Source organism: Fistularia commersonii, chromosome 31 (genome assembly GCF_037954325.1).
Source record: "Fistularia commersonii isolate RoL2024-O1a breed Wild chromosome 31, RoL_Fcom_v1.0, whole genome shotgun sequence".
In the NCBI taxonomy this organism is placed as follows: Eukaryota; Metazoa; Chordata; class Actinopteri; order Syngnathiformes; family Fistulariidae; genus Fistularia; species Fistularia commersonii.
In genome coordinates, this window is record NC_141314.1 from 11372031 (window position 1) to 11385721 (window position 13691).

Below are 13691 nucleotides of genomic sequence, written 5' to 3' on the forward strand. Positions count from 1 at the left end.
TTGTTGTGCAGCGACGCGCTGGCCGGTCGCCTGCGGCTCGCAGCAGCAGGACGAGACGCCGATGGCGACATCAGAAGTCAAATATTTCCTTTTAGACGAGTTCAAAAGCCTCCTGCATCCTCATCGCACGGACGCGTCGCCTTCTTGGAACATCAGCCGTTCTTAGAAAGGAGCTCCTCCGTCAGCGCTGAGACCCGACCATCTCATCTTCAGCGAGCTCTCCTTCTTCAGTCCCAAACGTGGTCCCGGGAGCCGCGGTTGTTAAAGACGTAATTTAACCGCCGCTGGCTCGATCCGAGGCCGCCGTGCGCGAGGATGTATGACGCGCTGATTGGGTGGAGAACATTCAAAGAACGGAGAAGCGGGGGGCTCGCCGATGGGGTTGGAGATACGCTGGAGAAAATGGCCGCCGGTTAACATCCCAGGCAAGCTGCGAGGGTTTGATAATGGCCACCGTTCCTTTTTCTCTCCAGGTCCTTCTCCGCTCCCCCGAGTGAGAGTGAAATACAATCGTTTGTGTGTGAGAGACGCCATTGTTCATCTGGGAGGTTCTCCTGGTTCCTCCTCTGTTCCTCTGCACGCCGCTGATTACAGCTCTGCTTTCTGCTCCAGCTCCTGACTCACGGCGCTGCAGCTCTCGGCCCTCAGGGATTCTTCTCTGCACGGCCGTCCAGATACCCCAATACCACACACACACACACACACACACACACACACAGGCTTTGGCACACCAACGTACATGCTCACCCACCCAGCCATGTATATGCTTACACACACACACACACACTCACACACAGTGGGTTCTGGCCAGGCGGCGCTGGCAGCGGCCGTGGACCGGGCCTGTGGAGAGATCTTTACGGAGCAGGCAGGGCCCATCTGTGGCTGCTCCTCGGTGATGGGAGGCAGCTGGCTGTGTATGTGTGTGTGTGTGTGTGTGTGAGCGCGGGTTTGCGTACGTGGTCGAGTGTGTGTGCCAAAGCGAGAACCAGCAAGGAGGCTCGGTGTGAGTGTGGGTCACGGAGCGAGCTCGCAACGAGGGCTAAACTCGGGCCGAAACGGAGCGGCGGCCGTCCGAGCCAAATCCTCTCCTGCTCTTCCTCCAGCTGGATCTGCTCCCACCCTGACGGGAGGTAAGTGGGGGTTCAGGGAGCCGCAGCCTGGACCTTCTCCGGCTGTCAGTTAGCTCGCCGATGACACTCAATCACCGCTCGGAGGAAAGGAACGGCGTGCGAGCCGGACGCTAGGAGAATAAACACGCAGCGGACGCCCCGCTGTCAGACGGCGACGGCTGACAGAACCCACGGGGCCTGAGGAGCAAACGGATTATGGTCCTCCTCGTCCCTGACGGCTCCCGGAGCTCCTCGTCCAGCTCCTCCATAACAAGGTCCTCCTCCGCCACCCTTGGCCGGGGCCATCTGGGCGTCATCGCGTTAGCTCATCACGCCGTCGCATTAGCTGCCCCTCATGTGACAGCGATGGAGGGCGAGCATAGGGAGCCTGTTTGGTGCTCACACTGGAGGTGTGTGTGTGTGTGTGTGTGTGGGGTGTGTGTGTGTGTGTGTGTGTGTGTTAGAAGTTGTCTGTGTGCAACTGTCATGAGTCACGCCGAATCTGATTTGCTTTGCATGCCAGCCTGTTGACTGTTGAGGCCTGTGTGTGTGTGTGTGTGTGTGTGTGTGTGTGTGTGTGTGTCTGTTCACACGTACAGACATGGCCCACTGTGGGAATCAGGATCTTCTGGTTTGTGTTTCTCTTCTGTCTGTGACAACTCCATTGCTGCCGCTCAGAGCCGGGGACGTCCAGGGGGGAGGGGGGGGGGGTCTGCTTGTAGTGTGTGTTTGTATGTATGTTTTTGTGTGTGTGTGTGTGTGTGTGTTTGTGTGTGTGTGTGTGTGTGACTGACATTGACTTTGGAATTGATCTAATTCCCCCCGTTGGCGAGGTTCTGGCCCCTTTTTCTGTAATAAGGGTCAAATCCCTCTCTTTGTGCTCAGCAGCTTTGGGACCAGATGTATTCCTTAATTTCAGCATTCTCCTGTGTGTGTGTGTGTGTGTGTGTGTGTGTGTGTGTGTGTGTGTGTGTGTGTGTGTGTGTGTGGCCCTGCTTGTGCACTGAACCTGAGGTGACTTGTTTACTGTGTCTGACATACGAGGAAATGATGTGTGCGTGTACACTGCTGGGGCGTGTGTTTATGTATCTGTGTGTGTGTGTGTGTGTGTGTGTGTGTGTTTTTAAAGTCGCAGCCAGACTGAATCCGGGTCTGTGCTCGGGCCTGAACGCCCACCTTCCTGCAGCTTCAGACCCCCTCTGGACTGGTAGTTATGGGATGCATCCGGGGGGAGGGGGGTTGTCCAGACCACACACACACACACACACGCACACACACACTCGTTTTTCCCACAAATGTCCCTTTTAGCTGTAACTGGCTATGAATGTAGAAAACAAAAATTCATGAATTTTTTATGTATTTTTTTTTGGCCTTGCTGGAAAAAAACCCCAAAAACAATGTTTGTGAAAAGTGTTAAATGAAGCTGCCATGACAACAAGAAGAAGAAGAAGAAGAAGGAGGAGAAAAAAAACACCTGAGAACAAGCGAGTAATTACTCTGAACAGCCGGGAAGCAAAGCAAACATCTGCAGGGGACCTTCTCGTCTGCGGGATCTCACGTGGAAAGGGCCGAGGACGCGGAGATAAAGAGAATATTTACCAAACAACCGAGGAGAAAGAAGTAAATCAAACAGGACAGCCGTTCCTGCTCGGACCGTTGCTGCGTCGCTTTGGGAGTTTGGAGAGAGAAACGGTCGGACCCGTCCGGCGGAGCGGCTCTCCGGGCTCCCCTGAAGAAAAACAAACGGCGGCTTGGACTAGAACAGGCTTCTCTCCAAAAGCACAAAATGATTTCCCTCAGCTCGGGGTGCGGAGGTTCGCCCCGCCCCCTCCCGGCCAGGAGGTCCGTCCTGCGAGGAGTCTCCGTGTTCTCCTGGTGTGTGAGCGAGGTTCCTCCTGCAGTCCAAACACGTGCAGGAGGTTGATTGGAGATCCGATATCGGCCAGAGGGTGAATGGTTGGATGTCTCCATGTATGGCCCTGTGACTGACAGGGGGGCCACGCCTCTTGCATGATGGCAGCTGGGATAGGCTCCGCCCCCGCGGCGCTGAGTGTAGGAATAGTTGGATGGATGGATGGATAGATGACTGGATGGATGGATGGAATCATGGATGGATGGATGGATGGATGGATGGAATCATGGATGGATGGATGGATAGATGATGGATGGATGGATAGATGATGGATGGATGGATGGATGGATGGATGGATAGATGGATGGATGGATGGAATTGACGGACGGACGGACGGATGCATGGATGCATGGATGGATAGATGGATGGATGGAATCATGGATGGGTGGATGGATGGATGGATGGAATCATGGATGGATGGATGGATGGATGGATGGATAGATGATGGATGGATGGATGGATGGATGGATGCATGGATGATCCTGAGCTGCACGCCATCAGTGACTCTGGTGACTTTCATATGCCAGGCTGTGGATCGAAGGTTGTTTATTGAGCGCTGAAAGTAAAAGCAGAAGCGGCAGCAGTATCGGGGGCGAGCAGAGGGCAGAGTCCAGACACGAGGCCGGCCCCGTCGGCCCCGTCGGTCTCCGATTCGCTCTCTTTCATTTATCGCGCAGACAAACTCCTCGCCTGACGGGGCTTTCCGTCCTCGGCGGGTCGAGGCGTCCCCGTGTCAGCAGGATGAAACGCCGTAATGTTTCACGATCTGCCGTAAAAACGTGTCCTCGGCGTAAACCTGCGGAATACTGATGGCGACGGCGGCGTATGGAAAGTCTGTAATAATAGGTGGGATTTTGTGGCCAGAGCAGAGGAGAAATGATAATTGGTGAGGGACCGCTTCTCCTGGAGTGATAATTACTACCCTGATGTGTGTGTGTGGGGGGGTGGGTGTGTGTTATGGCAATAAGTGCCTCTAAAAGGTGTGTATTTGTTTTCACGCGGCGTCCTCGTCTGTGCCGGCCCATTTCAAAGGTCAAGAGAGAAACGGACGATTTCACGGCGGCGGCAGACGCTTCACCTGCGTCCCGTGACTGAGGGGGGGGGGGGATGACGCCGTGGACGTCCACGGCAGTAAATTGGAATAAATTGATATGTAAAACGCGTCCACGCCGCCGCTCTGCAGGAACAAATCAATTGGACACCATTCCCATTCCTGCCGGCGTCCATCCGCTGGAAACGCTCGGGGTGAAGGTCCCGCGGCCGGCCGGACGGGGGTAGACGGGGGGGGGCCTCGGCGTGGGCGGCGTTTTGATCCGAGGGCCTGCGAGGGCTGGGCTCATGAATAGGGGCGGCTGGGAAGTCCGGGTTGCACCCCGCCGGGCCTTTGTGTGTGTGGGGGGGGCAGATGTGAGATCATGTGCTCATATTCACCAGTGGAATGCAGAAGGGAAAGGTGGTGGGGGTTTTCTTCTCCTTCCTTCTCTCCCCTCCGTGTTTGGCTGTTTTCTGTTCTCCTCGCCGCAGCGTAGGTCTGTTTGGATAAGCTCCGTGCAGGGACGAGCACGCCGCCGCCGCCGCCGCCGCCGCCGCCGCCATCCAGATGAAACAAAACCAACCTCATTTGGGCTGTTTGGAAAATGATCCTCTTTATTTGCTTTGGTCCGGGCAGATCCGCCCACGGTCCCACCCGGGGTAAAGCCTCTCTCGCATTCGGGGTCTTTTCCCAGAAAGTCTTCCCACTCACGTCTCCACGACTCTTCCTCCGCGGCGTTGCGTTGCGTTCCCCCGAAGCCCGAATGAACGACGCCATTCAAGCCGCCCTTTTCTTCTCCCCTTTCGACCTCCTCGACAGTACAATGATCCTCGGCGGCTCCTCTCCTCCTCTCCATTGCACGGCTGTTTGTAGCGGCCGATTGCTGCCGATTAAGCCGGCGGGGAGACAAACGGGAGACAAAGTCTCGGCCCGCCGGTTTAGTCTCACATCCTGGACCCGAGTCGGGACGCGGCCTGCCAATTGGAGGGCTTTTAAACTGGGCTAAACACTAATTGCTGCCCTATTTCTTTTATGTCGCTGGGTTTCCCATCTGCGGCGGTGCTGGCGGACCTCCGCCGAGCCGGGGCCTCATTAGGGCCGACCGTTAACAAAGGCTGGGAAACAGGAGCCCGCGATTCACTCAGGAGAGCCGTCGCGCCGAGCGGGAGGAAGCGTCCTCGGGAAGGTCGGACCGGCGGCGGGGACGGCGAGACGCTCCCCGACCGATGCTCCTCAAGATAGGAGGAGTTCGGGAAAAGTAACTCTCTGCGATTGCCGCTCTTTGTTTTTCTGGCTGGGTTTTTTTCTTTTCCCGTGTCGAGGGACGGAAAGAGCGACGGAGGCGGAGGAGGAGGAGGGAGATGTTGAGGAGGTGAATGCAGAATGAAGGATAAAGCAAGAGGGGATGAGATGGTGGAGGAGGAATAGAGGGGGGGTCGAGAGAGAGAGAGAGAAGGTGGGAAGGAGAGGGGAGAGGGCAACAAAGCCTCATGTTGCCATGGCAACTTGTTTATGCCTCACTGATGCATCTTGTAGATCCAATTAGAGACTGATTGTGTCCATGTCTTCATAGACACATGCACGTGTATTTGGCACAGTGCACTCACACACACACACACACACACGCACATTTGATGTGTGTGTGTGTGTGTGTGTGAGAGCAGTGGGTTGCTGAAAGTTGTTAGAGAGGTTGGACAAAAGATGCCCCGCGTTTTCTCCTCCATCCGCCCTCCAATGAGTGGCAACCCCTCCTCGTACGCTCGATCCTCCTCCTCCTCCTCCTCCTCCTCTTCAGCGCACCGGCATCGGACAATGGCGTGGAAATAACGTCCAAGCAGCTCTGGTGACATCAGACAGGTCCAAAAAAAAAAAAAAAAACCAAACAAGTTCCTGATCATTTTGCTAATTTCATTTAACGTCTTTATCTTTGCTCCCCCCCTCTCTCTGCCACACACACACACACACACACACACACACACACACACACACACACACACACAGTTGTCCCAGGGGGGCGTCCATGAATGCTTGAAAAGCCCTTTAATCCAACGCCGTTCGTTTTCACAGGGGGTGTTCCACCAGAAAACGGCACTTTTTAAATAATTCTTTCTCACAAAGGCTGGCGTTTGGCCAGCGCCAGACATGAGAGGAAGAGGAGGAGGAGGAGAAGCGAAGCTAAGCCCTCCCCTCCACTCACAAACCCCTCCATCCGTCTCTCTCACGGGGCCGCCGTCCTCCCCTCCCCGGCCGGCCTGGAGAGTCAGTTGTTTAGCGGTGAAATGATGTGTGTGATGATGAAATGAGGGAGTGCAGATAAGGTGAGATCACATTGGCAGAGAGAAGAGAAGGTGGAGGCGTGGGTGGGTGTGTGAGGGGTGGAGGTGTGTGTGTGTGTGTGTGTGTGTGGGGGGGGGGGGGGGCGGCGGCCCCTGATGTCTTGTTAAAATGTGAGGGATCAGGAAAGAACAACAAATGCATTGCGCGCAGCTAAATCCTGCTTAAATCCGCTGGCATGGGCAGATCTAGCAGATAGCCCCGCTGCCGTGCTCGCTGTCTGCGACCACAACACACACACACACACACACACACACACACACATACATAGATACATAAACACACCCGTGGTCAGTCCGGCTGTCTGGGTTAATGCTTGGCTAACTGGGACAGCAGAGCTGAACCATGTTGACATTTTAAGCCTCAAACAAGTCCAGAACAATGATTCAGCCCGTCTGCCCCCCTCCTGCCCCCTCCTGCCCCCTCCTGCCCCCTCCTGCCCCCCCAGCCGACCCCCCTCCACCTCCACCCCCCCATCAGACCGCAACCTCAGCCCATTTTGCTGAACAAGTAGTGCGCACACACACACACACACATGTGAACCTGCATGTACACACCAGTGCCCAAACACACTGCAAGTTCTCAGTCTTGCACCCCCACCCCTACACACACACACACTCACACACACAAGCGCACACTGAGTCTCCTCCTGTTCCCAACCTTTTGTGAATAAAGGAGAACAAGAGCTGATCTGATTGACTTGGCAGCAGAGAGCGAGGTGGAGCGGTACAGTAAGGCCAGATGGATTATCTTAATCCTCTAGCAGATGATCAGGCAGTGGGAAGATGAACCGGGAGGCCTGACCCCCCCGAGCGCTGTTTTCCTCCGCAAAACTCGGACCTCTGAAGTCGAAAGCGGGGCAGATATGACTCGGAGGCACGTTTTTTTTTTTTTTTTATAATGCCAAAAATATGCATTAACAAACCGCGGCGGGCCGGCGGACGCGCACACAGCCGCGGACGCTTCACGGCAGCCATTTTGTGTCCGGCCATCTTGTCTCCCTCCTCGGGAAAACTTTTGGTATGCTTTGATTTGGATTCAAGCGAGCTCCGGGGGATTCGGGCCTCCGTCGGCCGGCGCTGAACATTCTCAAGCCGTAACTTGTCTCGTTGCTCGCCGAGCCAAATGAATTACGCGACGCCCGAGGGGGGAAGGGGGGGGGGGGGGCGGCACGCCAGACGCGTTGGAAACTGTAACTCCGGCGGCTGAAAGCATTCGGGTCCTTCAAAATGCTTTTCAACGATGCGGTTGCTTCTCCGCACCTCCCGTTTCAGACGCCGTAAAAGACGCATCTCTCTCTTGCTCCACCCCCAGGTTTGTCGCCGGCAAAGGCCTGGTGATCTACCCAGACATCGGCGACAAGCTGGATATCATCTGCCCCAAGGGGGACCAGGGCAGAGACTACGAGTACTACAAACTGTATTTGGTGAAGAAGGAGCAGGCGGAGAGCTGCAGCACCGTCCTCGATCCCAACGTCCTGGTCAACTGCAACAAGCCGCAGAAGGACATCAAGTTCACCATCAAGTTCCAGGAGTTCAGCCCCAACTACATGGGCCTGGAGTTCAGAAAGAACGTCAACTACTACATCACCTGTAAGTACCTTCACCAAGTTCCTCGGTAGAACATCGGCAGCTTCCCCTTTCCAGCTGACACCGCGCCGCCGGTTCCTTTTAAATATTAAACGGCAAAGGACTGTTTTTCAGATGTTAATTCAAACGGATGACTCTTTGGTTCGGGTGTTATATATTTGTTCTTTTTCTTTTAATCCTCGGGGCATTGAATTAATTGTCTTCACTGCGACAGAAACAAATTGTGAGTAAACGAGCGGCGAGGCACATTTAAATGTCAGCAAAGAGAGAAAAAAAAATTCACGACTCGCTGTCGAATCCGCAGTCTGCATTGGTATAAAACATCGTGGGATTACGCTTCCGCGTTTGTTGAAGTAGCGCCAAACAAAGACAGGAACAGATGATCCGTCGCCGCTAATAGCAGCTACGTGCTAACATGACATTTTGAAGGTTGCTAAGGGAGGTTACTGCCGTGGGTGCCCTGTTCCCATAGCAACAAAATGAAAGGTTGGAGGTTTGAATCCACCTCGCCACTTCAGGTTACTTTCAAGATGTTCAGTCGCCATGCTAACGAGAGGGCGGCTAGCTCGAGCGTCTACTTGTCCGAGCGTCGTCGCCGTGATGTATCCTTACCGTATTCCCCGTCCCTCAGTTCACGCAGCGCCGAGGCCGGCGCCTCGTTTCTCCCCTTCACTCGCGAGGCATTTTCTTTTAATGCGATTACGCCGCTAAAAGTAAACATTAGCTTAAGCTCGGCCAGCCAACACTTAGACGCCACTTTAAATGTGGATACACCGTTAATTACAGGAATAAAACCGCAGCGTTCAGTGATATCAGGCACATTTCACAGGTCTGCAGTGTCAGGATAATTTTCTTTGCGGTAACCAAGGAGATCGGTGACCAGACGGATTATGAAAACACATGAACCGTCACTCCAGGCAAGTGCGCGAGCAGTGTTTCTGAGCAAAGACCCCAAACGAGGTTCTCTCTCACATGGTATCGTCGAACCGTGGAGGAGGAGGCGCCACGAGTGTTTATTTTGAGAACCCTGAGGATTTGTCGGGAAATCGCACACCTTCAACTGAAGCATCACGAGGAAACGGCGAGTGGAAATGACCTCCACACATCGCACACCTCCGCGCTCGCACAGATGCTTCTAATTAGACCCGAGCTCATGCGTTTATAGATCCCAAGAAGTCCAAGAAGTCATTACCACCACGACTCACAATGTTTTAATAATGCTCAGGTCTTATGTGCGAGTCTTAAATCCTTGAGTTTTAATGGTGCTTTTTCGCCCGCTTGAATTATTGCCTTTTTTTTCCGATGCGGTCGGCCATTTTTCACAGTAGTAGCTCATAGCTAGCCTTAGCGCTAGCACCGCGTGGAATCTCCCGGAAACAGGAGACGGCGGCGACTCGGGAGGGTCGGGGGTTTCAGCAGCTGACGGAGGTGACAGCGACGAGTCCATCTCTGCGCCGGGGTCGGACGCTCTAGATCTTTCTCCTGTCGCCCCCGACAACGTGGTCAGGACACGGGGCGGCGTGGACGTAAATTCACGACATATTTCAGACATTATTTATTTTGATGGCCTTCTATAAAACATTTCTTCTTATCACAGCAGAACTTTATGAGTTAGTAAGACTTTTATGGCCACATAAACACATGGGATGTCTCCGGCCTCCCAAAGCTGCTGTGAAGGAGGTGTCCCTGCCGGCGGAGACGGGACCGGGGCCCCCGCCGGACCCGACTCTGCTGGGCCCCGCCAAGTCGGCCGCCTCGCTTTCACCTTCACCGTCCTGTAAGAGAAGACGGTCCGGTGGGCGATGTCAGCGGAGCCGGTGGAGGCGACGCCGCGGTACTCTTCAGTCCCGCGGCCGAGCGTCGATAGATCCGCTGGAGGCGGACTCGGGTTTCCTCGGAGCCGGGTCGCGGGAGGCTCAGCGCGAGGATCGGATGAATGTCCGCTTTGGGACCGCCGGCTCCTGAGTCAACAGAGCGACATGGGATCGCCGGCGCAAAGCCGGTTGTGGTCGGGACGCAGGGGTCTAATGTTTGTTTGGATAGACGGGATCATGTCACCCCAGCGGAGACCTGTTCCCCAGCTTCCACAAAGCCATATTAAGAAGGGGGATTGGAGGGCTACCCGGAGGCCTTCACCGGCCCGTGCCCGCCGCCGCCGCCGCCGAGCCCAGTAGTCAGCATTGCGACGTATTCTGGGTCCTCGGGCTGCCTGGAAGGCATACTTGAAATGCTCTTCTGGTGTTTGTTTTAAACGAGCGTCAGCGTCTCTCCTTTCACGGCGGCGACCAGACACCAGCCAGTCATGAGACCTGGAGCGGAGATTGGAAGAGACAGAAGCTTCGCATGTGACGCCTGACACCCGAGTTAGCGGGTCTACACTTAGCCGTCACAGGAGAGGCTGGGAATCTGCGTTTTTGAAGATCCTTCGCTACCGAGTCCGGCGGGCTTCAGACCGAGACGTCTTGTTTTTGCCGTTTTCTCTCCGTTGGACGGAGTTTCCGGAGTGGAATTAAAGACGGAGTGCCGGGTTGAGAAGCTCACACTTTCCCCGGCGTGTCTTTACCCGTTTCGATCAGCGGATCGACCCGGTCTTCTGCCGAGGACTCCGAACGGTAGCTCTGAGCGCAGGGTAGATGAGCAGTCCCAAAACACAACCGGACACAAGAGCTTCCTGCCCCCTCCTTTCAGCCGAGCCGCGGACGTGGCCTCGCCGCTCGTACAGAACGCCGGTTTGTCTCCGATCGGTCCGAACGTATGGCTGCCCTCTGGAGTTCATCGCAAGGGGTTTCTCCACAAAGGAACCATTCATACATGTTTGGGGAACGTCGTGGAGGAAATGCCGGCCGTCGGCGTTTGAGGAAATACTTCCGTTTTATGTAGATCCGTGTTTTTAGTCGGAATGAACGAATGATGTTAATTTATTGTTTGAGCCGCTCGCTCAGTCAGCCGGGGGTTCTCTAGAGGATTAACTACGGCTGACGTATTTCTGTTCAGACACTTTTATGTTTTTAGCTTCTTATTCGTTTCCTTTGTGGGCCGTCGAAAGAGCGACGGCGCTCGTTAGATGTTCTGGAGATAAAGTCACACTCAGATGGTTCGGATAAGGACAAAGGAGGGACGGTGAAGATCTGGGTACAAAGAGGCCGAGGTCGGAGCTGCCGGAGCAGAGGGTTGTGGAGACGAGAGGGTTAGATGGAGGCAGATGATTGGCTGGTTGGATTCCTGCTGGTGGAGTCTCCATGTTCTCCTGGTGTCCTAGCGGAGCTCCTCAGGGTTCCTCCCTCAGTCCAAACACATGCAGGAGGTTCACTGGAGAGCCTGCGTTGTCCGAACGCGAGGGCGAGCGGTTGTATGACCGCTGACATCGTAAGCGGTGCAGATAATGAATGAATCAGCGAGCGAATGAATCATTCGGCAACCAGTTCCTGGACCTTTTACAATCAGAAAAAGAAAAGTGTGAAGAAATGACCTGGAATGTGTTGAAAAAAATGGCCGCGATCATAAAAAACAGCCTTCTGTAAAATTCTGAATGAACTGGTGAAATCAAAAACCGATGTGAAATGTATTTCCGTCGAATGAAAAAGAAGTAAAAAAAAAAACCTAAACGGCGATAAAATTCCGGGAACCCTCCGGACGGTGAATTAAAACGCTCTTTATATTAATCATATATCAGTTCGGCCCGTAATAGGCACGTGTTTGAAAATCACATGTCGGTGCAGCGTCACGTTCTTCATACCGACTAAATCTGGTTTGACTGATGATGTGTTTCCAGATTCGGCCTCCAAAGACTTTCCGCCGTCCTCCCGGCGCTCGGCTCCGCCCGCCGCTCGGCCCTTTAGAGTTTCTGCTCCGCTTAGTCGCTTCCTGCGATCCCAGAAACGACTTGAAGAGTTCTCAAGAACAACATTTGTTGTGGTTCATCGAAAAGGAGGGGTGTTTGGGGGGTCCGCCACATCTGTAAGCCATTCCTCTCTGGATCACTGTAATCATCAACAAGCTCCTCCGTGCCCGACGACTGCGGGAGTCAGCGGAGGCGAACCGGGCCACTCGGGCCGCTCTTCTGCACTTCAAATGGAGTGAAGCCTCCCGCTGAAGAACGCCGTGAAGTCCGTAAAGCCAGAAATAGCCTTGCGATAATGACCCCGCCGTCTTTTTTGTTTCCCGGGATGAAGAACGAAACCTTACAGACGTTTACGGCTCCGTGACAGAAGGGATGTCTTGTGATCCGCGGAAGTCAGCTTCCTATTGGCTGAGGCAGATAAAGGGACGTTTGCATTATCACGGGTGTGTGTGTGTGTGTGTGTACACTGCAAATATGTTATCCTAGCTGACCTGACAGAAGAGTGAAAACATCACGTTTACGGGGGGGGAGGCTGGATTTTTCCCGTCGCAGCTGTGTGAAGATTTACCGCCCCTGCGTATATTGTCCGAGTGTTAGCGCTCGGTAGTGTTTCCAACTGTGAACCCGGGACCGGAGCCAGCTGTAAATCTGTCAGGCGCGGGAGGAACAGGCAGAATCCGCGCTGATGGCGGATCGTTATGGCGCTCATATACTGTAACGCTGTCGCGTCAGCAGTAATCGGATGTAGTATTTGTCTTGGTGTAGCACTAATGTTGTCCTTTGCGACGGTGGTGGTGGGGGTGGGGGTGTTATTTATCGTCCGGCGGCCCCCGTGCACACACCGTTTCATCTATCACGGAGCTAATGAACGTGTACGCTCCAACACGCGTGTGATTTTTTTTTTTTTTTTTTTCCCATGTAAACCCAGGAGGACGGGGAGCACCTGCGCAGAACATGCATTACTCGCTTTTCCTGTACAGTAGAGTCCTTTGTGCTCGGGGCCGCCCCGCCCGGGAGCGCCTTATCCAAACGTCTGCGCCGTCAGAGCGGCCCGGACGGCCAACCGGCCGGCGGAGCCATTTAAATCTGCTCGGCCCGTAAAGACCGAGCTTATCTGGCCTGATTAATGGTGGAACATGGCGGACCAGGTTTGGAGACCGGAGGAAAATGCAGAGGGGGGGCAGGGGGTGGACATTCCACTGATTCTTCCAAATGTCCCAACCTGGCCCCCCCCCCCCCCCAACTCCACGCCGGCTCCGTTTGTCTTTGCCTTGACCCCCCCGACCCCCCGCTCCCCCCCCGCCCTACTGCATTCATGGGGTCGAACAAGCAACAAAAGGTGTGTGGTAAAGTAAGCAACAAATGGTGTATTCTCATTCGTGTGGCTCTTCTGTGCCCTCCCGTCTCTGCAGGGGACCCCCGGCCCCGCGGGGGGCCGTGCACCGCGGGCCGGCTCTGACCGCCGTACCCGTGTGTGTGTAGGGGGGGGGCAGGGGGTAAAGGTCAAAACTCACGGGGAAGGGGTCACGGAAACACAGCGGGGGGTTAGTGATGATAACCCTGCACTGATCTAAACCCCAGACCTGCACCAGCATGTGCTGTCCATCAGCAACCCCCCCCTATGTACACACACACACACACACACACACACATATGTACGTCCCCCCACCCCCGTTCAGCCGGGTGTATTTCATGGGGGCGTCCGAACAAGGATCAGAGGATTGAGAAGGAGCTGTTTGGGAAATGGCCACAACGTGTTTAAGGCATGGAGTGAGGAAAGAAGACTGACACACACACACACACACAAACACACACACTCAAATATATTACATGCATACACACTGCAAACTGTATTCGCTGATATAGTCACACG

The 13691-nt window shown here is 54.6% G+C and overlaps 1 protein-coding gene across 1 annotated transcript in view; it reads left to right on the top strand.

Moving 5' to 3' along the window:
• Positions 1 to 13691, top strand: part of efnb1 (ephrin-B1) — a 54357-nt gene that overhangs the window by 16675 nt on the left and 23991 nt on the right. Inside the window, exon 2 of the mRNA XM_086178664.1 lies at positions 7703 to 7980. Within this exon, the coding sequence (XP_086034790.1) occupies positions 7703 to 7980 (278 nt within the window). The remainder of the gene's footprint in view (positions 1 to 7702; positions 7981 to 13691) is intronic.